This window comes from Lutjanus erythropterus, chromosome 9 (assembly GCF_056507025.1).
Source record: "Lutjanus erythropterus isolate fLutEry1 chromosome 9, fLutEry1.hap2, whole genome shotgun sequence".
NCBI lineage: Eukaryota > Metazoa > Chordata > Actinopteri > Lutjaniformes > Lutjanidae > Lutjanus > Lutjanus erythropterus.
The window spans coordinates 25,204,896-25,232,521 of NC_139325.1; the positions used below are offsets into that span (position 1 = coordinate 25,204,896).

The 27,626-nt window shown below is 41.1% G+C and overlaps 1 protein-coding gene across 1 annotated transcript; it reads right to left on the reverse strand.

Moving 5' to 3' along the window:
* fam171a1 (family with sequence similarity 171 member A1) lies at positions 1-27,626 on the reverse strand. Its single transcript, XM_084726844.1, has 9 exons — positions 27,171-27,626; positions 15,047-15,274; positions 14,199-14,291; positions 9,739-9,897; positions 8,934-9,110; positions 2,893-3,009; positions 2,622-2,736; positions 2,103-2,220; positions 1-1,867 (listed from the first exon to the last, which is right to left on the reverse strand). The coding sequence occupies exons 1-9, from the start codon at positions 27,280-27,282 to the stop codon at positions 308-310; spliced, it is 2,679 nt and encodes an 892-aa protein (XP_084582970.1). The 5' UTR covers positions 27,283-27,626; the 3' UTR covers positions 1-307.

The window sequence follows — 27,626 nt, forward strand, 5'->3', positions numbered from 1 at the left end:
ATTCATTTTAATGAGTTTTAAACAGATTGCACCCTTTTTTTTAACACTGAAATGTTTGTGTCATATGTATTTTGACCATTAGCTATGGCTGGGAGAAGGATTCAGATTTTTGACTCAAATTACAGCAAGTCAATCAGTAATTTTGCCTCTAGCTGAGGATTGTTTCCCTCATAACTTACACTGAAATCACTTTAAGAAGGGCCTGTATGTACAGGAGGAACAATTACAGTAACCAGAAACCCCATTCAATGTACATGCGAATAGAAAGAAAAAGTGTGAACCTATCCTTCAAGCGGTCATCTGTGGATCATTTAAGGTTGAAGGCCAGCAGGGGTCGCTCCTCTCTCCTCTGCCAGGGACTCTTCTTCTCCTCCTCTCCATCCTCGTGCGCTGCATCGCCATCAGGAGACACTGAAAGCAGCGCACGATCAGTCCTGAAAGTCTCTCCCTCTGGTGTCGGCAGGGGAGGAGGAGAAGCAGGGGACGAAGAGGAAAGTGAGGGTGGTTCCTCTTGTATTTGTACCCCCTCTACTCTTTTCCCCTCCACATCCCCCTGACCCTGATCCACCCTCTGACCCTCCGCTTTGTCTGACAGGATGGCTCCTGTTTTACTGTCCTGTGGGCTGCTCTTGGGTGTCTCCTCCTCGCTGCCTCCCCCATTCAGATCATCCACATACACCAGCTGGGTGTAGGCTGGTGTTGTTGTGCCCTTCGACCTGTCCTTCTCAGTCTCTCTTTCCTCCCGCTCTCCATCTCTCCCTCTGCGGCCCGCTCTCGGCTCATTCAGGTCCACACCAGAGTCCAGACTGGCATCATTGCCACGCCTCCCACCGCCGCTATTTCCTTGCTGTCCTCCTCCACTTGGTGAATTGCTGTGGCACCCTGCCCGCTGCAGGTCAATGTAGGAGTGGCGAATATGAGCGTTGGAGCGTCCATCGAGTGAGACAAACCAGGCTCGTGGGTGAGGCAGAGGTTTTCCTCCTCTCAGCTCCATTAAAGTCTTTTCAGCCAACAACGTGTCCTCACTGTTTATCTCTACGAGACCTGATTCCCCAAGTGCTGCTGGGATAGACAGAGATTCCGGCAGGCCCAGCCGCTCTCCGTCGCCCTGCTTGGTGGGACCTGGGGTGCCATTAGTGGGACTTTGTCCCAGGGGCTGCTGGGAATGTGAGGCATTGAGCTCAGCTTGGATGGTCTCCAAGTCGCTCTGCTGGTCTGTCTGCAGCAAGAGCGCCTGACCTGACAGAGGGTGCTCTCCAGGCAGACGCATGTAGTGTGCTGGGATCACCAGAGTGGGACGCACCCTAGGGTAACCCTCTCCGCCACTCAGGAGGTCCACAGAGCCGCAGCAGAGCAGCTGGCCCGGGCGGGCAAGTGATGTGGGGCTGGGACGCTCCAGGTGGTCCACAGATCGGGACAAAAGGTAGTCAGGAGCTCTGCATTCACAGCCCTCCCCTCTGCTGGGGGAGTGAGGGGGAGAGGAGGGCGAGATGCAGTCAACAATCCCAACACTGCTCAGCTGGTTACCTGATGCCTGACCATGATTGGCCGACGACAGTGCATCTGAAATGTGGTTGCTGGATGAGCAGACGGAGGTGTATGATTGACGGTAGCCCCGGTCTGTTCCGGAGGAAAGGGCAGACTTTAACTGGAAAGTCTCCACAGACTGCCGGTAGTCTCTGCTGCGAGGCGTCAGATTGCCAAGAGATGAGCCGTGGTGGCTGTTGCCGAGAGATGAGCGGCTGTGTTTGCTTTGATGAATTATGTTGTGTTGACGCTGATTGTCTTGGTGCTCATATGAGAAAGGTTTCAGCATCGGTGTGGTCATGTCGGGCTCAGTCGCTGTGGAAACAAGTTCCAGCTGCACCTGCAGACAGCAAAATATTTATGTGTAAGAAACTTTTAAAATATAGCCTCTAAATTAAAAGTACAATGTACAATATTCAGCCTCAATAGTGGTGTCAAAATTTCAATATTAAATCAGGTAGGCAGGGAGCTTGAATTAAGCCGGACAGGTCTTAATTAAGTGCTTCCTCTGTTTGATATTCCCTAGGACACAGTGCAGACCAAAGATTGTACCATTCTCTGTAAGTCAGACAGACCTCGTTGCTGATGAGGTTCAGGTGGGACATGGAGGTGGCTTGATCCCTCTTACTGCTGTCCAGACCAGAGGACAATGTGAGCTTGCGGTGAGACACTCGAGGCTTCAAACAACGACGCCTGAACAACACAGAGATGAAGCAGATGTTAGGATTCATTTAGAGAAATCTGACTTCATATACTTCTTTCCCTACACAAATACTGCAATAAAAACAGCCACATAAAATTGACAAGAGAATTCCCTGGGAGCTTACTGTATTTTTGCAGTAGAACACTGGTATCTGAGTACTTATACAGTAGCAGTATCTATTGTTTACTTTTAACTAAACACATTCCAGTCTCATTATGTTAATGTTACAACAGCATCCTAATTAGATAAATTTCAATACATTCAAATAAATGACAATAGGACAGTTTCAACTCGTATTGTTGTATATTTCTGATTTGTTTCCTCATTTTGGAGACAAAGTTTGAAACTTCAGACAGTCTTTAAGATGAAACGCGCTGCATTTTTAACACACCTGCAGTAGTACAACAGGAGGCAGAGCAGGCACAGCAGGATGAGGGCCATGCCCCCCAGTATAGCCAAAAGAAACACGGTGTGGTACGTGCTGATGTCCTTTGCAAAAATAGGACCTGTTGAAGAGACAAGAGGTGGGGAAACTTCTTTTAAAAAAAAAGATGAGCTCATAAAGAAACACATTTATGACTATACCCTGCATACAGTAAGTGTATGACATGCCAAAATGTTTTTGCAGTAAATAGAATTTGTCAGTCGAAGCAGTTTCTCACCTGAGTGTAATGGAGACATGGCGGCGACCCAATATCCCAGCTGAGGAGCGATGTAGGTCAGACTGAGCTGGTTGCCTTCCTTCTGCACATGACCCCAACTGCTCTTTATCCAGGCACCTACACACACACACACACACCATCACAGAACTTGACAATTAAATTTCAGAATGCATCAGCAACAAGGTGACAGCTGACAGGGACTGCAGCAAACTTCCACCTGACTCTGTATAGACAAAGAAGCATCCTATTCAGCTACATTTAGATGGCTGTCAAGTGTTAATTATTTATGTTCCAGGCCTAAAAACGTGTTAATATGACAGAAAAACTAAATTAACAGTGTTTCTGCAAGTTAAATTTTAGACTATAATAACTAATATCTCCTCTTCAACACTCACTGCTCTACCCCCAAGACACAAAACAAGACAGGACCTGTATCACTAAATCAGTGCCATATGCACTGTTTCCAGTACTGGCTTACAAACACATCTATGGTCAGAAATCATCTTTTCAGACATGCACCAAAATCTGGAATGAGAGCCCATATTAAATTAGAGCGATATCATCTGTAACACATTTCAAACAGGCACATAAACACTATCTGATGGAAGGACGCATTCCACTCCACTTCAGTCTTCTCTTCGTTGAGTGTCTAGCTGTTTATGTCTGTGTTGTTTTGTTTCTCTTGATTGTTTCTGGTCTGTATTGTGGTGTGACTTTTGTCTTTTATGTGCTACAGATGATGAACCTGCTGTAGCTGCATCAGTGATGCACTAGAAGACTGTTTTGTGTTGATTGTCTGGAAAAAATTGATTTTTATTGCAGGACTGTAGAGTTTTTGTTTTGTGTTTTTTTCCTACATAAAAAAGAAAGACTGGACAACCACTGAAATAAAGTATATCATTCATGTGACTGTAATAATGTAACTGTCATTCTATTGTAAATGTCTGACAGTCCTTTTTTGTAGAGTTTCAACCTAACTTTAAGTTTACAAAGTCTCCTGACAAACCGCAATTAGATACACTTTTAAAGCCTTAAATGGCCTTGTTCCTGAACACATTTCTGATTTATCGACCTGGTTTAACCACTGAGATACGCCCTCTGGGTTACTTTCAGCTATTTGTGACAAAGGGTGACCAGGCTTTTGCTATTAGAGTCCCCACACTATGGTTCTCTCTGCCTACTCAACTCAGACAGACTCCCCAAGCTTATAAATCTCTTCTTAAAGCGTTTCTCTTAAGAGTAAAAGCTTTTGAAACATTGATATACATTTTATTTATACTGATTTTAATCTAATGTATTTGTTTTTTATTCATTTATTGTTTACTCTCTGTGCTCTGGTCCGTCTTTGGTTTTATTTTCATTTTATCTTTCTTGTGTTATTTTACTGTCTGCCCTCATTTTTGAACAAACAATGCAAAAGTGCCCTTTTGGATGGTTGGTAAAGCCTTGTAAAGTGCCCTCTGGGGTACTCTTCTAGTGGACAAAACGTGGTAAAGTGCCTTCTGGAGTTCCCTTTTGGTTGAATGCCTTTTATGGTGCCCTTCTAGTGGAGAAAACACAATACAGTGTCATATAAGCTGCTACATACTAGAGAATAATTTGGCCCTACGTGCCTTCAAACAATTAAATAGTTTCCTTTGTGTTTTTAATATGATATGATCATGTTTTTCACCACGCTGCTGCCCCATCGTGCACAGATGGTGTCCTTTTTATTCTTTTTGCCGCTGCCCTTCAGACAGCCTGAGTCTGCCACTGGTTTTTATTATCTTCAAATGTCTGCTTTGATGAGTCTGAATTCAGTGTTTTTAAGACTTTTCAAGCTGATTAATAGCTAATAAACCCCAGACTCAAACTCTGTGAGAGATGAGAGAGTGTTTTCAGTACTTAACTCACCCACAGGGAGGCAGCATACCCAGTCTAATATCACTGACAGCCTAATGTGAAGAGGAGCACAATAGCAGCTCTAACAGTGCCAGTACCTAAAAAGCCACAACAAAGCCCAAGGCACTGATTGATTGGCTCTCAGTAAATCTGCTCCAAGAGGAAACATTCAGTAGTGCCTTCACACTTCCCCTCATTTGGGTTTCAGGGCTGGCATGGGGGAGAGCTACTTTGTTTCTATGTTTATTCGCAGTTGTACAACATCAAGGAGTCAAGAATCTGCATCGATCTTCAGGAGGGAGGAAGCAAAAAAAAAAAGGAGAGGATGTTCAACAAGGAAAGACAAATATATAAGAAGGTGGACAGGAAAAGAATATAACAAGGAGAGGAAACAAGAGGAGGAATGGAAGGAGAGATAAGGGAAAAGGCAAAGAGACATGAGAGAGATGACTCAGCACCTCTCTCTCTCACACACACACACACACACACACACACACACACACATAAGCTTACAAACACACACACACCAAGCCCTGTGCCCAGCCCTGCCAGGATTCACCCTGGTTCTGTCTGATTGTTTCCACAGGGGAGTCCTCGCTCCCTCTGTGTGACTGACCTGTTTAATACTGACATTTAATGACTCTGTTCCCACGCTTCCATACAATACACCGCAGCAGAGAGCCCTGCGACTGCTTCGACACAATGCAAACATTTATAACGACGGTACAGCCTGCATATTACTTCTGCTTCTCACCCATTCATGCAAAGTCAACACAGCTGACATCGGATCTTCTTTTTTCAAGAGATGCACAGATAGCAGCCGGTTCATCTGAGGAAGCTGCCCTTATTTGCATCATCAGACTCCTCTCGGAGTGAAGGTCTGTCTGTTTACATATGCAGAGTTCCTACAGCTTTTCTTAAGGCAAATCAAGCACTTTTCAAGCATTTTCAAGGTGCATTTCAAGCTTTTCCAGCACCTGAAAAAAGAGAGACTGGTTGCACTGTATATTCAACTGTAGATAAACAATGTGTTGGGTGCTATTAGAAAACGGAGAAAAAACAGGATAATCAGAAAGGCAATCCAGGCTCTCCAAAATATAGATGAGAGCAGTGAGTAAGGAAAAACTGGCTAAATCATTTAAAATGCTGACATGTTTTGACCAATACAGGTCTTTATCAGGGCTTTTAACACGCCTCTCCAGCAAAAATTAAAGTTATCTATTAAATTATTTATGTTTAAGCCCTAAGGAGTTTTTAATGTGACAGAAGTAAACTCAAGTAAGTTAAATTTAACACTTTTCAAGACCTTTACTACAACATAAAGCTTGTTCCAGCACCTTAAAGCACTGGTAAATTACATATTTACATACATATATATGCTGATGCAAAACGATTAGGCTCTACTTCAAATCTTCATTATATTAAATTTGATGTTATTGCCAAAATTATTTTGTATTTTTTTTTATTCGTGATAGAATCGTGCAGAAGTTGCTTTTCCAACGCATGTAAAAATCCTGCATATAAAACACACACACACACAAACAGGTGAATTTGATCTGTTTGTACATGACATCACATAACAATACACGAGAGGTTGTCAGTTATACAAGAGAAACAGGTTTTCGTGTGTGTGTGTCGTCCATGTGCGCACTTTGTAAACACAACAGGCTTCTTTGTGAGAGAGCTTTCATCAGCCTGAAGTCTCCCTCCAAAAAGGCACCAGACAGATTTCAAAGTTGTTTCTTTGTGTCTGTTTCTTTTTTCATCCTCTGTTTAACACATTGACAACCATACACACACACACACATACACACACACACACACTTAACTGCCCAGTGAAGAAACTCAATCAGGACCTGGGCCTTTCTGTTGTGTTATTTATTTGCTGGGTTGCTAAGAAACAAGAGATGTAGCCCGGAGAGAGGGGTCCGGGGATGGCTTCTGTTGTGGAAATACACGCTGCTACAGGCTGTGCGTAGGCTACAAGTGTGTGAGTGTGTGTGTGTGTTCTTTCAGCTTTTATCAAAGCCCTTTTCATAAGGGCTGGATGTTGATACTTTGGGCACTTTTAACTGAGCCTCGAGATCTATAAAACCATCACAAGAGCAAAGAAGGTCCAGTGATTGGCTCACTTTATTTAGCTGGAATATTCGGAGGGTAGATTTCGAGAGAAATGTTTGACTCATCACACACACAGTTAGGACTAAAACATGTTTAAAAAAGGAGACATTTATCCCAATGACAAGTGGCCTATTCTTGTTAATGTGGTCTGACTCAACACAGTTTGACTGTAGGGGAAGGATTCTGTCTCTTCTCTTCAACTTTACAAGAACATATTTAGAAAATGCGTCATCTAAAAAAGGGATTTCCTTGTATTAATATCAAATTGATTTGAACAGTCACTTTATCAACACACTGTTGACAAGTCAGCAAGATTTGTTTAAAAGTATCAAAAGGGATTCAAATGCCACAGAACACTAAGTCTAAGAACAAATAGTAAATATTATCAGATGTTTTCTATATTATACTACTTACAAAGGGTTGCTCATGTTGACAAAGCCACACAGAATTATTCCCCCACTCATCTTTCAGCTCATTGTTCCGGTTTTCAGGCTCTGATCTTTACTGTTATGGTTCACTCTAAGCAGAAGGCGGCATAAACCCACCGTACACTACAGTGTATGCTCAGCACCAAGCAACAAATACAGTTAGCAACTAGCTAGTGAACACAGTGGAGAATTTAAGTATTTCAGTTTTTTTTTTGTTTCTGCTCTGCCTCAACTCTCTGGGATTTACCAAGTTTTCTGATGGACAGTGAACTAAACCGCTACTTACTGTGGCTGCTGTTAGCTAGTTAGCTGTACTACCCGCAGTTGTAGACCAGAGGACTGGGGGAGTGTTTGTGTTTACACTGCTAGTACAGAAGCTCTGGATCACCAGGTGATGGAGGTTTTCAGCCCCAAGATGGGAGGGGATGGTGGTGCTGGTGTCATGCAAGAACAGGGGTCAGATAAGTGGGCAACTAGAGGCTCAGCACCCTCTATGACTGTGGTAACGTGAGCGGCCAAGTGCAAAATGCACATTGTGGCAGAGGCGAACAGACTTAAATGGATACTGACAAAAGAAGCTAAGAGGAGAAAAAGAGAGTGACTCACTGTATTTCGTTACTGCACTTGCTTGATATTTGGCTGTGCCACTAAATTTGTTGACCGGCTAGTATTTGACCATTAGTAATGTAATCATAACACGCAAAAAAAAAAAATCGTACATCGCGTTGCCTTAAGAGTTGATGATATTTCAAAGTTGTGATCACAGCTTGTTTCTGCCGCCCCCAAGTGGCCATTAGCAGAAGATTATTCCGTTTCATTACAAAGAGATTAGCTAACTAAATGTTTCAGCTCTACATCAAATAACCCACTACATTTTTATTTCACCAGAAGAATTTTAATCGGTCCTGACAGACCATTCTGCTGCACTGGCACCAACGTAATGAGGGGATACGCTAGATGTGGAAATGTGAGACTAATGTACACAGAGGAGGATGTTTTGCAGCATAGACACGTCTGACTCAACTGATGATCTAATCACCGTCCCTCAGCTCAGCCTGTCCAAGAAGAACTGGGTGTGTTGCAGTGTGGGACCACTGACAACACAGATTTAAGTTTGCTGAAATAAATCAGAGGGTCCAGAGAGGATTGGAGGGTCTCTGCTGGAAGAGGAAGGACCGCAGAGCCTTCTGCTATTGTTCAGTTCAAGATTTAACTGAGCTCCAGCAGATTACAGTCCAATCTTGTGCTTTCTAGCAGTATTTGTGTTTTGATTTGCAGATTAATGTGGTGCTGCTTGTTGGTCTTTTTTTTTTTTTTTTGATCTTATGAATAAATTCATTCATCACCCTGACACAGCTACAACTGGCTGCACTATGTGGATATGCACGTGGATTGTATTAATACTCCTCTGATCATTTCAAAAATCTTTCACTCATGGAATTAGGTTTCATTTCCACAGAAATAAATATGTAACAGGACAGCACTTTAAAAAGGGATTGAGGATATTTTCCAGAGATCTCTGTGGGAGATTAAAACACAGATATGCAGATGAAAAAAAAGTGCATATGCTTAGAAAGTCAGAGAAGCTCTTGTGTTTCTGTCCGTACATACCCAGGCGCGGGTCAAATCTCCAAGCAGGGATGTGATCATTTTCCTTCAGGCCGCTGTCAGCCGGCAGGGGGACGGAGACCGTGATTGGCTCATTCACCTGCAGCTCTGCTCCGTCGCTGGCCAATAAGTGAACAGAGATGGCTGCCACAGGAGTCAACTCAAACCTCTTCTCTGTCCCTGTGAGAGAGGCAGGAGTGTGTAAGAGAGAAAAATGCAGCAAAAAGGAAAAGGGAGTGGGAATAAGGTGCACAGGAGGGGGAGCAGAGAAAGGAGCAGACGGTGGGAGGGAGTAACATAAAAAAGCTTAGATAAAGGAGAGTTGTCAGGGGAAAGACAGACAGGAAAGCAAACAAGGGAAAGACAGGAAAGAAGGAAGCAGGGTGGCGAGTGAAAAAACTGAGAGACGGAGGGTGGAAAGTGTCACAAAGCACAAGTATTCTTTGCAGCCTGGAGGGAGAAGGTACGGGCTGTGGGGAGGGGAAGCTTTTGAGGGTTATTCAACCTGAAGGAGAAAAGAGGACACACAAATTCATACAACACACACTTAGACAAACACACATCAAGACGAGGATGAGACTGCCTGAAAGCGTGCAGGCGCGCACACACACAGGGGTTATTGTGTTTCAGGAGGTCAGACAGAGAGGCCTCTCCAGGGTCGAGTCTCTCTGATGTACCACTGCTTCTTCTCTTCACTCCCCACCCCCTCTCAGTAGCTTTCTCATCTGTGTCCCCACTCTACTATATCTATATCTAGCATAGTCTTAAACTCCTTTGTGCTGCAGCCACATGCCACTTTGAGCCTCACCTGTGCCATTGCCGCTGAGGACCTGCAGGTGTGGAAAGTGCTGGATGTGCGAGGGAGTGCTGGCCACAGTGAGCAGAGCAGTTAGGTTGGCGTAGGATGTGTTGGAAGGAAGACTCAGAGCTCTGCGCTGGAAGTGAACCGTGGGCTGACGCCTCAAACCTTTAGGCGTGACAGACAGAAACAAAGGTGTCAGAAACCATGTTGAAAGCAAACAGTGTTAAGAGCAAAATATGCAGTTTTTTCCTAAAAAACAATGTAGAGGGTAATAAAAACAATCCCCCTAAATCATCACTTATGACCCACTAGAAGAGTGTGGTGTCAGTATCTGCAGAGAACCCGCCCTCCGCCTGTATTTACTTATTTTCTCATGTTTTGCCTCTTTTAAGGTCTTTTTTAATTGGCCTTTAAAACTGTAGCGACCAACAGTTACTTCACTGTCTCTCTACTCTGCGTTCTTTCCGTGAGAGCTGCAGAAAGAGATACACGCACACAGACAGAGCAGACCATGGATCACTTTGACTGTATTTGCACATAATACAGTGTTGTGTGGAGGTGTATATATCCTATGTGTTAACAATTTTATGCCGTGTGCAGATCGTACATTGGTGCATTTTTTTTCTTTCAAAATGTCTGGTAATATGTCTTTATTAATAGTGAAGCCAAGACCAAATCTCTTCAGTACATCTTAAAGTATGAGGTTGGTGATTTCTTATTGTTAGCAAATCCCTGAAAAGACCAAAACCAATAATAATTTGATCCTTTAATGAGTACTGCCTGTGCAGCCAAACCCTGATACATAATATTCCTCTGTGCCACAGACCACTGCTTGTGTTGAATACACTTCAAAGAACAACACAGTTGTGGGCACAGTAGTTTATTTTGAATCAATCCCACATACACCGTCCTGCTGCAGCAAAGACTCACTAGAGCACCAAATGTGTCTTAAAGTCCCCAACATATGCACTAATCACTCTTGTTTTAGCAGCAATTGCTAAAAAAAAATCTGGTTCCCAGCTGTTTCAGGAAATTACTAAGCCTGTTTTTAAGCCTTTTTTTAATTTAAGTATATATTTGTGACTCATTTTAAAAGATTTTCATCTTCAGTAGTAACAGACTTGAGGTTGAATGCCAGAGACAGGGCAGGGAAGTATTTTAAGGCAGACTAAGGACTGGATTATCCTCATGAATGGATACATAAATGGGCAGCTATGGACACTATGGATGCCTGTTAGCTCTGTTTATACTACCCTGTGGAGTCCCGTTTGTAGGACGCGCTCCACACATGCAAAGTAGACCGGAGTCTGTAGTAGACACAGTCACAACAAGTTGTGTGTATGTGGAGGCCTGTGCAGAGCCTACGTGTACATTTTTGATGATGATATTTATGTCATGCAGACCATAGCGCACCTTTGCACACATGTAAAGTAAGTTTTAAATAAGTAAAAGGATAAAAAGTATTAAAGGATAAAAGTTTTAAAATTACAAACACATTTCATTTAAGTATTAAAAAGTGCATATTGGCCCAGTGTGTAGGTGGGCTGTGCAATTTTTCAGTAAAACTATGAAATGGGTCAAAGATATGAGGCAAATTATACAATCAACCGTTTTTGCTTAGAGCAATTAGATTTTTTTATGCAATACTACTTAAAAGCGGTTGCTCATATTGATGAACCCGCAAAGAAGTATGCTCTGACTCAGCAATTGCCCTAAGGTCTACGGTCTCAGGGCTTTTTAGCTCATTGTTTTGGCTGTTAAGCCCTCATCTTCATTGGTTTGGTTGACTCTTGCCGCTCTCATAGCATCATTTTCTGCTGCAGAGGAGAACTATTTTTAGCATAAAAGTTCAGATGAACCCACTGACTGCAAGGAACCTACTAGTGACTAGCATTTAGCAGCCACAGAGCCAGGTATTTTTCTCAAGAGTTGGTGGAGACCAAAAACAGAGCTAAAAGGAGAGTGAACACTGGACACAAACATGACTTCCAACGCATGTTACTCTTGTTCTGTGCCTCATAACGCATCAGACTTATGAAAACTGTACAATAATATTTTGTATATATAGTGATTCTTTCTACTTCGGTTCCCCCATTAATTTTAAAGAAACTTTCAGTTGCAAGGTTTTAACCTGACAGTGATAGTATGTCGTGCAGACTGATGTTGTTTCAGGATGCTTTACAAGGCAATTTTATACTCCTCGTCTTTGCCTAATGCCTTTTTATAAATTCAGCCATCAAATTAGGCCTAATGGAGGTAACTCCGGATCAATACAGACAAGATAATGCCTCTCTCGACTTTTTCTCCCAGTCAGTGTGACGTTTCTTTCTGATATTTCTTTGTGCAATTAATTGTTTCCTTTTCATTTCTCCACGTCGCTGTGACCCGTCCAGTCTCTGCCTGCCATTAACAAATTATACATAAAGAGAAATAAACAGTAAAAAACTGCATGTAGCTGGACTCAGCAAGGTGATGTCATTGTGGTCCGACTGTGAGTGCACATTCCTGAGCAGTGAGACAGAGATCCAGCTGTATACGAGTGTTCGCTGTGTTTGTGTTTCACTCGACATGAATTTTGGCTCTGCAGTGTGTGCATCTTTTAACTTTTGCGTTCTTGAAATTCAGGTGTGTGTTACTTCCCTTCCGTGGCTCTGTTTTTGTGAAAGGAAATGACCCTGTTTCTGTTCTTTGTGTGTTCCCTTCCTCAACTCTCTTCTTGTCTTTTTTTCCCTCCACTTTTCTCTCACCTCATCTGTTCCTCCTTCTGTTGGACACTGCCCTGCCCATCCCCCTTTCTTCCCTTATTCTCTCCAACTGCTCCACCCACAACCCCACTTTCTATAGCACATACTGTATCATCCTCTTCCTCCTCTTCCTCTTTCATTCTCTTTCTTCATGCCACATGCCAAGGTTTATCCGTCCCTTGGGCACCCAAGTTCACAACATCATGACAAACAGTGTGTCGGACAGAGGGCAGAGATGACGCTCTGCTCAGGCACGTGCTGTGGGGCGACGTGTGTGTACTCAAGAGGTTTAAATGTTAATGGTGTCTGTATTTTTTATGTGTGCTGTGTCTGTGAAATCTTTTTTTGAGTCAGACAACACAGCTGACACGTTAAATTACTCCCCTGTCGGTCACAGACGCACAAAAGACACAGCAGACAAAGAGACTATATTGATTGTGCCTGAGTGAGAAAGCCTTATCTAATATAATTACACACACTTTAACAAAGAGGCCGACTAACAAAGACAGACTCGTGATTTATATTTGTGAGCATGTGTGGACGCAGGAGGGTGGATTTTTCATCATCTTGTCTGTCAGATCTTATTCAACAATAGGCCATTTAATATGTGGGCACGGCTAATTATTTTCAGTCTTTACTATAACTAAATGTTAATTTATCAGTGTTTATTTTTATTATTAAAAACAGGGGCAAAGCAGAATCAGAATGTACAAATACATGGGTTTTCAGCACAAAAAACGTTGTTTAACAATTTATTTTTCTTGCAAACACAGACTTTTTCTCTTTATTCTCTTACCTAAAAGTAAGGCTACTTAGATCTACAGAGATTAATATCTTCTTTCAGCTAAAAACACAACAATTTTGGGTTCTTGCAAACATAAAATCTGGTTAAAATTTGAGAATCAAAGTTCATTCTTAATCTGAAAAGCAAGTGACACAACAGCCTCACCACAAGGTCAGTAGCTGGTCTGGAGCTTTCACTCACATCATGTAACCTCCTCATCAGATGTATTTTGTCCAGTTATCATGGATTTGTCTACTACTGGATCTTGTAGTAAGACTCTTAACTAATTTATTCCTAAAAGATATGGATGTTTTCGCTGTTGCCCGGGTGAGCTGTCCCATGGAGGAAAAACAGTATTTGAATTTTCTATTTTTACTGTTGTGGCTGCATTTAATATTATGCGTGGAGTTACATTAAATTAAACTGCCATATCACCCAAACTTTTCAAACTTGTCAGGTTTGCATCAAGTCACATGAACTGTTCTTAGCTAGCTAGCTGATCATAATACTTTTTGAAGTAAACAGCCATAACAAAATAAATAAAACAGATAATATAAATATAGAAATACCGTACATGCACCTGCTCCTGGCACATAATATCTCCACCAAATGATGGCTTTATTTTTAAAACCATTGTGAATTTTGATTTTGAGTTTTGACCCTTTGAGGTTACTGTAGTGACTGTGTTTTGAGTGTTGAAGCCAGAATAGCAGACTGAGTTAGCAATGTGACAGCAGCAGCTATTAGTTTCTTTTCACAGATCAGAGGAAATACACACACACACACACACACACACACACACACACACACACACACACACACACACACACACACACACACATAAAATCAATCAATTCAGGAATCATTAAAAAAGAGAAACACAATACTTAAGGGAAGTGATTGTTCTCCCTCCCCTACTAAATAGACAAAACTTTTACCTTGTAAGCCTGAAACAATCTCCACCACATCTTCATATACCATCAGAGTAGCAGCTCTTTCTGGTAGCAGGACCAGGCTGATGGAGGAAAATACTGGAACACAAACAAAACCACACACAGTGCACACACACACACTGCATTAACTGACAGAATGAATTCACAATCAGATAAGAAGCAAACTGGAGCAATCTACCTGGCCACTTTACTGTTCACTATTGGACATAACAAGTCGTTAAACCATCTTTATACATTTTTAATAGTCCTGCTTTCATCCTGTCTGCAGCACAGGACACAAGTCTGACCCAGCAAACTGTACTTCTCTCCTCTTCCTTCCTTCCTTTCACTCCTTCATTGTTCAGAGCTGGTAAGCGTGATAATCCAATTGGCCGCCGTTCCATTGGCTCATAATAACGCCCCCCCCCAGTAACACACTTGTACACACACACACACACACACACACACACACACAGTATTGCAGCCTGTGCTGCAGCCTCTTGGGAGTTTTTGTGTGTGTGAGTGTGTGTTAGTGAAAGGGAAGCTTAAGAAGCCCCCTTGCTGGGTTTTGGCATCTATTGTAATAAATTAGTAATGGAGCACTCCACTTATCATTAGCTCACACACCTGGCACAAACACACACACTTTTTACACATTAAACAGGCAGCACACATTGAAATCAATAACCTGAAAGTAGCCAACACTACCGATCTATATGTGGCTATTTCATAATATGACTCCTGCATTTGTCCTAAAATCTCTCTCCCTCTCTCTCTCTCTCTTTCTCTCATACACATGCATGTGCACGTGCGTGCACACACACACACACACACACACACACACACAAACATACCAGGTAATCTGGAGGGAGTCCAGGGCACAGAGTTTGGCACATATCCCTGTTTAGTTGCGGTGACGACCAACGGTGTCCCAAGGCGGTAGGGGAAGCGCAGGTAGGTGTTGCCGTCAGCTGATGAGGTGTCCGTGGTTACAGGAGTGTGGTTGGCGAAGAGCTGGATGGTGGCTCCTCCCAGGGGCTGGTGAGTGCTGGCATCGCTCAGGTGAACCTTCAGAGTCACCTCTGTAAACAAGCAGAGTGTAAATGTGAGTGTTGGTGTGAAGAGACTGAGGACAAATCACTTATAACTGGGAGTGATATATCACTCTGTATATATACAGACATAAAACACAGTGGTGTTATAATTACAGCTGTCTAAAATACAGTCATCTCTTTAACTGAGGTTTGTTTCAGTGCCAGGCCCTTTGCCTCCAATCCACGGAGACGGCATTCCACATCCCGGCCAATCACAAAGAGACGGCCGTCTGACCATTTCCTGGACTCCCGCCAACAGCACTTCCCCTCTGAAACAATGGACCATTTCCCTCTCTCAAAGAAGCCTTGGACCAGAGGGGAAAAACAACTGTACATATAAACACCTTCTCTACTGGAGACGAGGAATAAAAGAAATTCACACAGTCCGTCTGATGACTGAAGAAAGGCTCACATTAAGGCTCAAATAGACTGGAGCATAACAACAATCTCACAAGTTCACTGCGTGCCACACTGTGCGTGATAAAATCCTGGTCTCATCCTGTGTGAGACTGATTTAAATTTTGAGGCATGACAGATGGTGCAATGAATGCCTGGCGAACTGTACTACTACCATGTAAACAGATAAAACAAAATCTTAATGCAGCAAATAGATGATTAATTGGTTAGATAAACAGAAAATTAATCGATCAATTGTTTTGGCTATTTTTCTAGCAAAGAATTTGCTGCTTTTCTTTGAGTTTTGGGCTGTTGGTTCATTAAAACTTGCAATTAAAATATTTCACCATGGGCTGTCAGAAATTATAAAGGCATTTCCCCCTAATTTCTCACAGTTTAAAGACAAAATAATGTGGAAATTATAGGCCTTAACAGATTATTCACTAAAGAAACTGGATGCAGGAATATGTCAAGAGACACGTCATCAACTAACAACATACATCTCTGCTGCTCTCGTTTTAAAAATGTAGCATAAAAATAAACAAGCTGTGGCCGTAGCAAAAATAATTTCATGCATCGAAAAACCTTAAAAGGGGAGGGGGAGAGTTTGGGTTTGGTGTTATATATTAAATTCTAGCAAATAGTGGCTAAGAAACTCACCATTAACTTGAATAAGTTACAGATTTCTCTGGGTTCAGCCATTGTTGGAAACATTTGGGATACTGTAGGTACCTATCTCAAGGAAAACTATAATATAGTCGAGTGTATCGAGACACTTATTATCATTTTACAGGGTTTCTCCCAGCTAAGTTCGTGGGCCCAGTGGCCAAGTGTCTGTTTTTTAATGGAGCCTGACGTGGGTCAGCAACAGAGTGATGGCTGCATTAAGGTGGGGCCCTAAAGTTTCTGTGATATTCTAATTATGGCCAGAATCAAGGAACTGAGAATTTTAAAATAGCCATCACACAGATTTTATAGGGCCTAAAATTAAATCAGTGCATTGTCATAAATAAGTCATTTATTCAACACACTTAAAAAAAAAGAATAACTACAGTGGAGTTTTACAGGGAATCTGATTATGCAGTCATGGAATGCTGTGTTTACAAAAAACAATTAAGGAAATTAAATGGCTACTTTCGAAGTTGAGCTTTCCAACCAGTATATCTATGTTTCCAACCAAGCCGTCCCACTGTAACGGTAGTTTAAAAAACATCTTAAAAATACATCCCCTGAAAATAAAATTACCAGATGCTTAGGACCGGTTGAGGCGGGTCAGCGTAGGCTTAGGAAAACCCTGCTTTAAGTACAATAAGATATGCACACATCTATTATATATTGTGTTGTCAAAATACCAGAATTATAAATTTTAGATTTTTTTTTAATCAACAACCTGCACACAGTGCTGCTACAGAAAAAGTCACTGAACGGTTTCTGGTGTTTACTGCAAATCAAATTTCAGGCAAGACAATAAAAAACCAAACAAAAAGTCAATTTCAGCTTTAGATCCCACAGGTATGATATAAAAACCAACTTGGCACCTATACACTATAATCTAACATCCACATAAATCCACACTCTGTCTGACTTTGCACACATGACAACATGAACCCTGTTGGATCATTGGCTGCTGGTTGACCCATGATGACCTTTCAACCAAGGCTAAAATGGTTTCTACCTCCTTCTCTCTTGACCCAAACATGCCCACCTCCCCCATATTCACTGCAACTGAATTTCCTCATAACTCTTTCTAGCAACCCCACCCACCATGACACACACCATAACACATACATACCCCTGGCTAGACTAATCCACCCTCCCCCAACACAGGGATCCTGCTGCGGTCAGGGAGAAACCACTCTGACAATCTGGTGAGAGTTCAGCCTGAGTGCAGGCGGCTCCACCTAAAAACAGAGCGCTGCACCAAATCATACCTTTGCATGGTTGGTAGTTATATGACGGGGTTTGGCAGAGCAACGTGTCAATCTTAAACCAAACACATCATTATCCTGAGAGGTCTGGTGTGAAGATCCGCTCTGTGGCTGCTTTCATTCTCACCCTTCATTTCATTCCTCCATTTCATTACACTGGCACAGCGGAGAACTGCAAAACAAAAAGATTTCCTCCCCATCGCATTAAGATTTGGGGTGTGTGTGTTTGAGAGATCATGACCTCACTTCCTGTCCCACTCCCACTGATATGCTGTTAGGGGTACCAGCTGTGCTCACTTAAAAAGAACTCCCATGGGAGACTCCAGACTGACAAATGCAACAGTCCCCTCCCATTCCTTATCCAATAAATCACTCCTGTTGTGGCATCATTGTTAAACAAGCTGGGAGTCTCCTTTCTGCTCCAATGCATGCGAGAGAAGAAGATGGTCGGCCTGCAGAACCACCAAAGATCTTACTGGGATAGTTGTAGTGTATGAAGCTAAACAATGTACTGGTGTGGACAGGGTCACCAGCAAAATGTAGTTTACCCACCTAAAAAAATCAAAATCAGTTTAAATGAACGCTATACTTAGAAGATGTAGTGACCAAGTCCTGTACCTTAGCTGCAACTGGCTGCTAATTGGAATTACGTGAAAAATCATATCCAGTTTTTACCAACATGTTATATTACTTTATATTACTTTTAATGACCTAATTTGTGGCCAAACTTAATTGTCCATCACATCCAGTTCAGGGTTCAACAATAAGGATTTTCCACTTGCCCAGGACAAGTAACATGCCATGTCAGGCTAGTGAATCTTGCAACTCATTTGATAATCTATTAATCAATAAGAGTCATTTTTCATGCAAAAATGCAGCTTTCTGCTCCTCAAATATGGATATTTCTCACTTTTCTTTAATATAATGTTAAAGTGAATATCTTTGGGTTTTAGACATACTAAACAGGACCTACAAAGACATCACCTTGGACTTTGAAAAGCTGGAAATTGACATTTTACACTATCATCTGACATATTATAGATGTTACATCCCTAGATTATCATTGACAATTGGTTGTTACTTGAGAACCGCTAACAAATATGACAGTTTGTGCAGGGGCAACTACAAATTGACTTTGAGCATACAGATTTCTGATCTACTTGTCCCACTGGGCAAGAGAAGAAAAATACAGTATATTAACATTGAATCCTGCTTCTCATAAGTTTACAAATAAAATAAAAAACAAAATACAGCTGCTATGATGACCGAGCACGGTCAAAAACTATATGCCTTCTCCAAAATGGCAACACCTGTGGTCAACGGCATTAACTTAAATCTACTATGGCCATCCTCAGCCTGATCACCCCTCTAGTGTTTGGAGGAATAATACATTGATACATGATACATTGATCAAGACAGCAGTAGAGGAGCAACTCATGTCTTCTGCAAGGTAAAATGACTGATTTTCATAATGGAGTCTGGTTTCTTTTGGAGAAAGTGATATTTGGCTGATTTAATGGCAGTTTCCCACTGGAAAAGGCTGTCTGCTGGCAAGATAAAGCAATGAAAACACTTGAAACAGAATATATTTTGCTGTTGACCCTGTCTACAACTGTACATTGCTTAGTTGCCCACTGGCAAATGACTGCCATCTATTGTAGATAAAACACTGACTATGGATAAATATCTCATTCAAACCAGTGACTCTATAACTGTTCCTCACTGTATTGACTCCTTATCTGTGTGTATTGAGCACCATATGGAGGACAAATGTATCAAAGAGAGTTTTGCCTGACCAACACTGCGATCTCAGACCAATTATCCCTGGTAACAGCAGCCAAAGCAGCAGGGTGGTGGTGTGTGTTTGTATGAAAGTGGAGAGTGGTAGACCCAAGAGGAGAGAAAAACTAAACCGAATGTTTTTCAGCCCACTACAGCTTGAATTAATGCGTGTTTGGTGTATTAACCAGAAGTTACAGGGAGGCAAAGCATTCCTGCACCATAAAAGTGAGGTGTGATAAACTGGAAATGCATGGTATGGCTGGCCTCCATTGGGTGTGTGTCAGGGGGTTTGGTGCTCTTCCAAAAAGAGAAGGGGGGAAACAGATGCTTTCTGCACTCGAGGCTGAGTGGAAAGCTTGCTTGTACACAACATCCAGAGTTAGGGTTGCAGATAACAGTTGCAGCCTCACAAGCGCTTACAGCTCATTAAATTAGTGGCTTATCACGACACAAGTTATCTGGAGTTTAACGTGATCTCAGGTAGACTTGTCACGATACCAGGATTTTATACTTACACACAGTGCAAGCATAAAAAATAACACTTGATTCCTCTTTCTATACCGCAACAAAAAAAGTCTTAGGCACACAAAATATGATATATTAGATCTCTTTTTCAGTGCTGGAACAGAAAACATCACTGAACACTGTCTGATTTTGCTGCAAGCCAAATTTGAAGCAGGACAACAAAGAACTGCACTGAACTGATGTCCTGAATGAGCACCTAAATCATTTTTATAGCTTCTGTACTTTCAATACTATAATTAACTGATGCAGTATTGATTTAAACTGGGAATGGCTTGATACCACTTTTTCATGTCCTCAATCTGATACCGTCTTTTTCCCTCCCTTAAACAACTGAGCTCTTATTAAAACTCACTTAATCTAGCCTTCTAAAAAACATCCCAAAAACATCAAACTGTGAAACAAATATTCTACTCTCATGAGGGAAGAATTACAGAGCCAACAACACAAAACTGCAACTGCTGCTTCTTTCTATTTAAACTTTTTCACCCAGAGAACTTCCAGCAGCATTTCTGATTGGTCAGCATTGTTCAAACATTCAAAATGAAATTTAAATACACTGCATAAATTCTACTCAGCTGTTTTGGGTTTTTGTTCCTTGACCTTAAAAATAACTCCACAACGCTGACATGACAGTACTGCTGACTGGTCAAGTGATACATGCTGCTCATGTGTGTTACTTGTGACACATCACTTTTTACGGCATGTCGCTCAAAGTTTAGTTAAACGTTTACATGACATTTGAGGCTAATGGATCGTACCAACTACACTTTTTTCTTTTTTCAACCGCAATACCCAGTCCAGTGATTTTGGCCAGTATAGGACTGAGTACTGTGTTTTGGATCACTGCATCCCTATTTTAAACAAGTGGTATCGATACATTTGACAACCTTAATGTCAGCAAAACCCCCCTAAATAATTTTGTTTATAATGAACAAACAACTTGCTCATAAAAAACCTGTATGGAAATATTTTAAGCTTGGACAAAGTGGAAAAGTTGGTCTATCAATAAAAGCAAAATGTTACAAAGTGCAATGGAAACAGACTTTGCGAACATATGACACACGTTATCATGTGATTCAAACGTTACTCAAGCGTCCATTGAAGAAACTAAAAAGTGCAGAAAATGAAGACATCAGATCATCATAAAAGAACCTATGGTGGCCGTAAAACTCTGGAAAATCTTGAGCGAGTGTTTGGTTTGGCTGTTATGGGCTACTGTAGAAAAATGGCAACCTCCATGGAAGAGGACCCATGCCTTCTGTAGATATAAATGTCACATTCTAAGGCAGAGTTCTTCAACATTTTTTAGGTCATAAACCCCTTAGTTGTCAGAGAGACAAAGCAGGGATCCCCTCTGTATTAAATATTTTTAGGTCTTCTCATGTTTGTGCTTACCATAGCTGGTGGTTTCTGAGGCAGAGGGTATGTCAGAGTTTCTAGCTTGCAAAGTCACAAAACTATCTGTTGTGGCTTACCAGAGGGTCTGTACACTTGGGATAATAATACAGTTAATTGCCCAATATATAGTTATGTCATTATGTATTTTTTATACACACACACAGGCTTAAAATGCACGCATGCACAAACAGGACCTATAGACATGCATCAGAGAGATGTCAGAGCGAGGGGGCTGCACATACTGAGGTGCTACAAGCAGTTAAGAGTTTGGTGCCTTGCTCATGGGCACCTCGGCAGCTCTCAGGAGGTGAACTGGCACCTCTCCAGCTCTGGTCCATGCTGGAATTGAACCAGCGACCCACTGGTTCCCAAGCCAAGTCCTTACAGACTTACCAAAATTGTATGTGCTGTGCAGTGATTCAGCAGATTAGCTAGCTCACATAATTGCATGTAGATTCAAAGGTAGCCTTTTGCCGATGTTACATAAATTAAATGTTTTGAGAGTTTTTAATTTTATTTTACAAATGTGCCAATGTATCTTTGCTAATAATATGTTGGAGTCTAACAATAATTTAGAGGCTTCCCTGCAGTAACTCTGAGAAGCCTCTAGAGGTTCCAGACCTCCTTTCAAGGTAACGAAAACACCAAACATGTCCAAATTGTTATTTTCAAGTGATTATATACTAATGAAAATAAAAATTTTACTCAATTTTTGCATATTCTGCAAATAAATGCCTGTAAATCTCACACACTGGACCTTATATGACACCAGAATGGAGAAAATGCTTGTTTGCAAGACTCAACTCTCCAACAAACAAAAAAGTGTAAGAAGACTGTAACAGCAAAGAGGGCAACACAACAGGTTTCTTTCACCATCTCAAGCAGGAGCACATGGTTGGGTACAAGAGGAGCCAGAAATCATGTGACAAGAGCACAAGAGCTCTTGTCACATTGTTTTGAATAGTTGAGACATTATCAAGTTGTTTAAATAAATAATACCAATGAAGAACAAAAGATCTCACCATAAGGCAAAACCACCCATCCCTGTTGTCAACAACACAAAAAGAGAGAAATACAGGATACAATACAGAATTGAAGTCTATGAAAACTCCACCAATGCATGTCATTTTGACCTCAAGCTCCAACAGACTGTTGTTTGTGTTTCTGGATATAATAACTTGTTTAACCACAGCAAAAGGAAAACAGAATGTCTGAAGCTATTTGTTTACCATTCAGATAAATAACAAACATCTGATTCTCAGTGTGCTGCAAAATAGACCTTTTAAAAATCTTATGGGAACAAAATGAGGAATACACTCAAAGGTCTGTGAGATTAAGTATGAGTCACCAACAGGGAAAAAATGACATGCCACAACATGTGGACACTCACAGGCAAATAAAAGCTTGGTTTTAAAAAAATAAAAATGTACACAGACAAACACACACACAGGGTTCCTACATTTTTCCATTTCAGTGTTCCATACTTATCCAGATTTCTCAGTAGATTTTTCAGACCATATTTGACATCTGAGTACAAACAGCTAGATGTTTATTATGTAAATAAGAAGTTTTAAAATCCAGCAACATGTAAGTTACATTCTTACTATGTCACTATTATGTTGCCAAATAATTGCCAGGAGATTGCAGCTAAGTAGTGTAGCTCATGCAAGTCAATAACCCTCAAACCCAGACAAGTTCACTGTACAGCATTTTACTCAAGATGTAATGCTAAAATAGTGCAATGTTATTGTATATATAAAGTATATGCAATTCAAAAAAATATTGCTGCATTTCCTTTCAAACTAATTTGGTTGTGTTGTAACTACAAGGTGGGTCATGCTGGTGACAGACTTTAGCATTTCCTCCAATGAATGAATACAGAACAATACTGAGTAATGGCAGGCATTTGCCATCGGTTTTAACAGTATTTCTATGTTTGTCTGACTTCCCATGTCAACACTTTCTCACACAAGTTGCAGCAGGCTTCAAATTCGTTATTATCTACAGGCTTTAGCTGAGCACTGAATTCAACATTCTCAAGCCAGATCTGGCATTAACCCACATTAAAATAAAATTAACAGAAACAATTATAATTTATTTACTTCTAGAAGTGGCTTTTTTGTGAGAGCAAAAGCCTGCTAGCTTTCCTCACAGACACTGGCTGGGTGTGTTGGTTTTATTTTGTGGTAGTTACAGTGTGATCAATACAATGCAACCTAACAAAAACAATGTTCATTTTACAATCCAATTAATTTTTTAGCCCTGGTAAAATTGTATTTCATAATATTTTAAGGCCTACAATTCTGATTTATTGGATTTAAGACTTTTTAAGGACATGTATAAATCCTGTATAAGGCAACTGCAGTGCTGTTTAACAGGTTGTGACAAACAGGCGTAGAGGCAGCTCTTTGTAAAAGTGTGAGTTCAGTCACACAGCATACTTCTTGTCTTGTTTTTGACAACCTCAAATTCACCCTGGCCCGCGCCCTCTCACACAGTAGTAAATGTTTTGGCTGTACTGGCTGTTCCAAACACCATGAGAAACACTCTACTCATATGATCAATTTCTGAATTTTATATTTAAAAAACAGAATGGGGCAACACACAAACACACATATTTTTTCCATACTTTTTTTCTATACTTGTCCAGAGCTGGAAACTAGTAAGAATCAAATTCCATACTATGTAGGAACCCTGCACACACTAAAACTCAGCCATTATAAATAAAAAAAAGGCTTTCAAAAGGTGTTCAGCCTGCTAACTTCCCTTAATCTGGATTAAGAGTAAGATTAGATAGCATGGTCAATCCCATTAACTCAGCAGGGGACGCCACAGTTTAGTTACATCATCAGGGCTCTGTTCTCACGCTGGACAGCAAATGGGACTCTCTTTATCTGACTTCAATAAATACCACAGTCTACATACTGTACTATATATACCATTACTGGTTCTGCTCTTTGGTTAAGGAGGTTGTTGACCCCCTTCTCCCCCTCACTACTGTGCTATCTCATGACCTGATGTGTCCTTTCTTAAGTGGGCTGCAGTAAACACTCACACACCAGCATCTCGTGATTAAAAATCAAGCTTGGCTAGCTGGTGACACAATATGATTTGACTGGTCTACTTCCCAGCAGCCCTTGTCCAGCTGCAGCGAATGTTTGTCTGCTGGAGATGCGATGCCATGCCTATTATGGGCAGCAGTAATGTGAGTGAGATCTATATCTGCGGGTAGATTGTCTGTCTGGCTCCACTCATCCATGTTGCTTGCTGCTGGACAGACCAGGAGAAGTCCTCAGTATTGACCCGAACACACCCCCTTGGGGACAACTGAAGGTCAGTCTGAGGCAAAGGGAACGCTAGAGAAGAAAGAGGCAACAGAGAGCGGAGCGAGGCCGGGACACACTTCAAAGCACGACAATCTTGTGAATTACCACCGGAGTTAAACCTTGTTCTTTACCAGAGGCTGTTGGGAATTGAGCCGATTTTCATGACGCAGAAAAGCAGAGCAACTTCAAAAACTAATCATCAAATTATAAAATATCAGGGATCAAATCTGCAATGTTGAGAAACATAATTTCCCAGTGTTGCTTTTTTTTACCCTGACTGATTCACAGCCATAGTTATTGTATGTTTATGTTCATATTTCTACCGTAAACACAGTTGTAGTGAGAGGACCGAATGTAGGCCAGCCAAAAATGTTACCAAACACAAACGACTGCGATGTGTGTGTGCTTTGCACGCGAGCGAGAGATAAAAGTGATGTATAAAACAGATGTGGCTCCACTTTTAGTAGTGAATATGACAGGGCAGCTTTGAAGTTAGTTTCTGAATGAGATGCCAACAGATTATTGTGATTCATGCTGGCTTTCAATCTTTGCATGTGTCTGCTGCTGTAGTGGCGGGATACCCTCGGACACTGAAAGGAAATTATTCATCCACCACATCCCTGTTATGGTTTGCAACTAACACTGCTATCTGCAGACACAAGAAGCTTTACTAGCTAGCCAAATTCTTTCCCAGAAGTGCAATTTTTGCAATAAACTCTTTATTGCAACATCTTGTCTTCTAACTTTATTTGGGACTTTTTTGTCTCCGTTTTTTAACAACCATTTATGTTTGCTTTAGAGTACATTTAGTGGGAGTGTTACAAAATAGTATCTTTCCATCAAATAAGATTAAGCAGATTGAGAATTTTTCCTTAAAAAATACTTTTTTAATCAATCATCAATATTGTATACATATATAGTTTTTTTTAAAGTTACTATTCATATATTCTTATATTTCTGCAGCTGCAACACGTTAATTTCCTCATGTGGGATCAATTAAGTTGATCTTATCTAATTTTATCTTACAAGTACAGTTAAGTTGAGCATAAATAATTAAGTCAAAATATTGAAATCACAATATGGCTAAGTGTAATATCCAAATCAAAGAAGCTGCATATGTCACATATTTTTATTAATAATTTTTTGTCAGTGAAAATGAAAACTATGTTGCAAAAAGTATCATTTTTACTAATCATGAATTAAATTGCAATCACAATATCTGTCAAAATAATTGCAATATCCTATTTTTTACCACAATATGCAGCCTTACTTTAAGTCAGGTTTTTTTATGTCAAGGAACCCGACAATAGATCCACCTTAGACCAAAGACCCCAAACTTGAGAGGATTTTAATTTCTCTGAGTAACCCTTTGAAGATAACTAAGTCTTTATTGTAAATGAATCTATGACCACTGCAAAGTTACAATCAATCACAACAGCCAACCTCACTTCTTCCCTTATTGTTCCAACTTCCAAAAAATGTGATGAAAGTTTTAAAATGTTGTATTCATCCTTTTGCTGGGGACTACAGCTACAACAACTAATTGTAATATGTTTAAAACCACTTAATTCTAAGTAAAAATATCAAATATTTGCTGTTTCGGCTACTTACATGCAAGGATTTGCTGCTTTTCTTTATAATTTATTCTGGGTTTTTGACTGTTGGTTGGACAAAAGAAGCAATTTGAAGGTGTCAAGTTGGGCTCTGGGAAATTGTAATGAGCATTTCTCACACTAATATATTACAAACTAAACCTTTTATCGATTAATTGTGAAAATAATCATTACTTGCAGCCTGACTGAGGACCCCCTAAAACCCACTCAAGGACCCCTGTTGGTCCCTAGACCCTGGTTTGAAACCACTGATTTAACTTATTTTTTAAAGCAAAAATGCCATAAATTCACTGGTTCCCACTTCTTAAATGTTAACATTTGCACTGCTCTTAATGACAGCAAACTGAGTAGCTTTGTGTTTGGAACAACTGGACAAGACAAGCAATCTGAACATGTCAGTCTGGGAAATCTTGGCATTTTTTGCTATTTTCTCGCCTTTTGCAGACAAACTGCTTATTTGTTTAGTCAAGAAAATAATCATTAGTTGGAGCACTTGCACAAAAGCAAGTTTGAGCTTGCTGGTACTCATGTAAACCTGATCCAGGTGGTGTCCCTGTTCACACACATACAAAGAGTTTTCTGACAATAAAAATGACAAATCACAGCAGCTGGACTCACTCTCCTTTTGCTGCATAATTCTGGTCAATGCGAGGACACGTTGTAGTCCAAGTATTGTCCACATACACGACTGAAGGAGGTTTTAAACGGCTGCTTTTAAATGTTATCCAGGGACATAAATCAGGCTGGATAATAAAGAAGTTTTCGTGCTGTCCTTCTGCCACCAGCTAACTTGCTAACGTTAGCTAAGTTCAGGTCACATCAGCATCCGAGCAGCAGGCTAGCGGCACCATTAGCCACCAGAATAGCCAGCTAACGAGCCGTTTTACTGGGCTAAAAATGTTTAAAGCACTTTTACCTTCAGTGGCTGTGTCCTCCGATAGTGTTTTGGTGGCAGCTTTGGAGACAAGGTATCCCAGAAATAGGACAATCGCAGCGGATCTTCTCCAGTCCACAGCCCGCTGCATCATTGCAGATGTGTGTATCAACGCCAACGGTTAAAAAAAACAAAAAAAAAAACAAAGTATGGTCCAAATCTTCAGCTTTAACACCCTCACTGACCGGCCACATCAGAGTAAACCCGCTTTATTCCGCAGAGGAGGTGACTCTCCATGTTTAGCAGCATCAGCAGTCCTGGTTTTTCGCCTGTAAAGCCGTGTTTCTTCTGTGCCGTTGTGCATCCCCAGCCCTTTTACCGCTCGGTCTGTCGGTTTTTTTCATCGACGGCCCAGGGTCAGAGAGGAAGACGGCCCCATTCCTCTGAGCCACATGCCCCACAACAGCACCAACAGGCGGCTTCAAACACGCGCAGCAC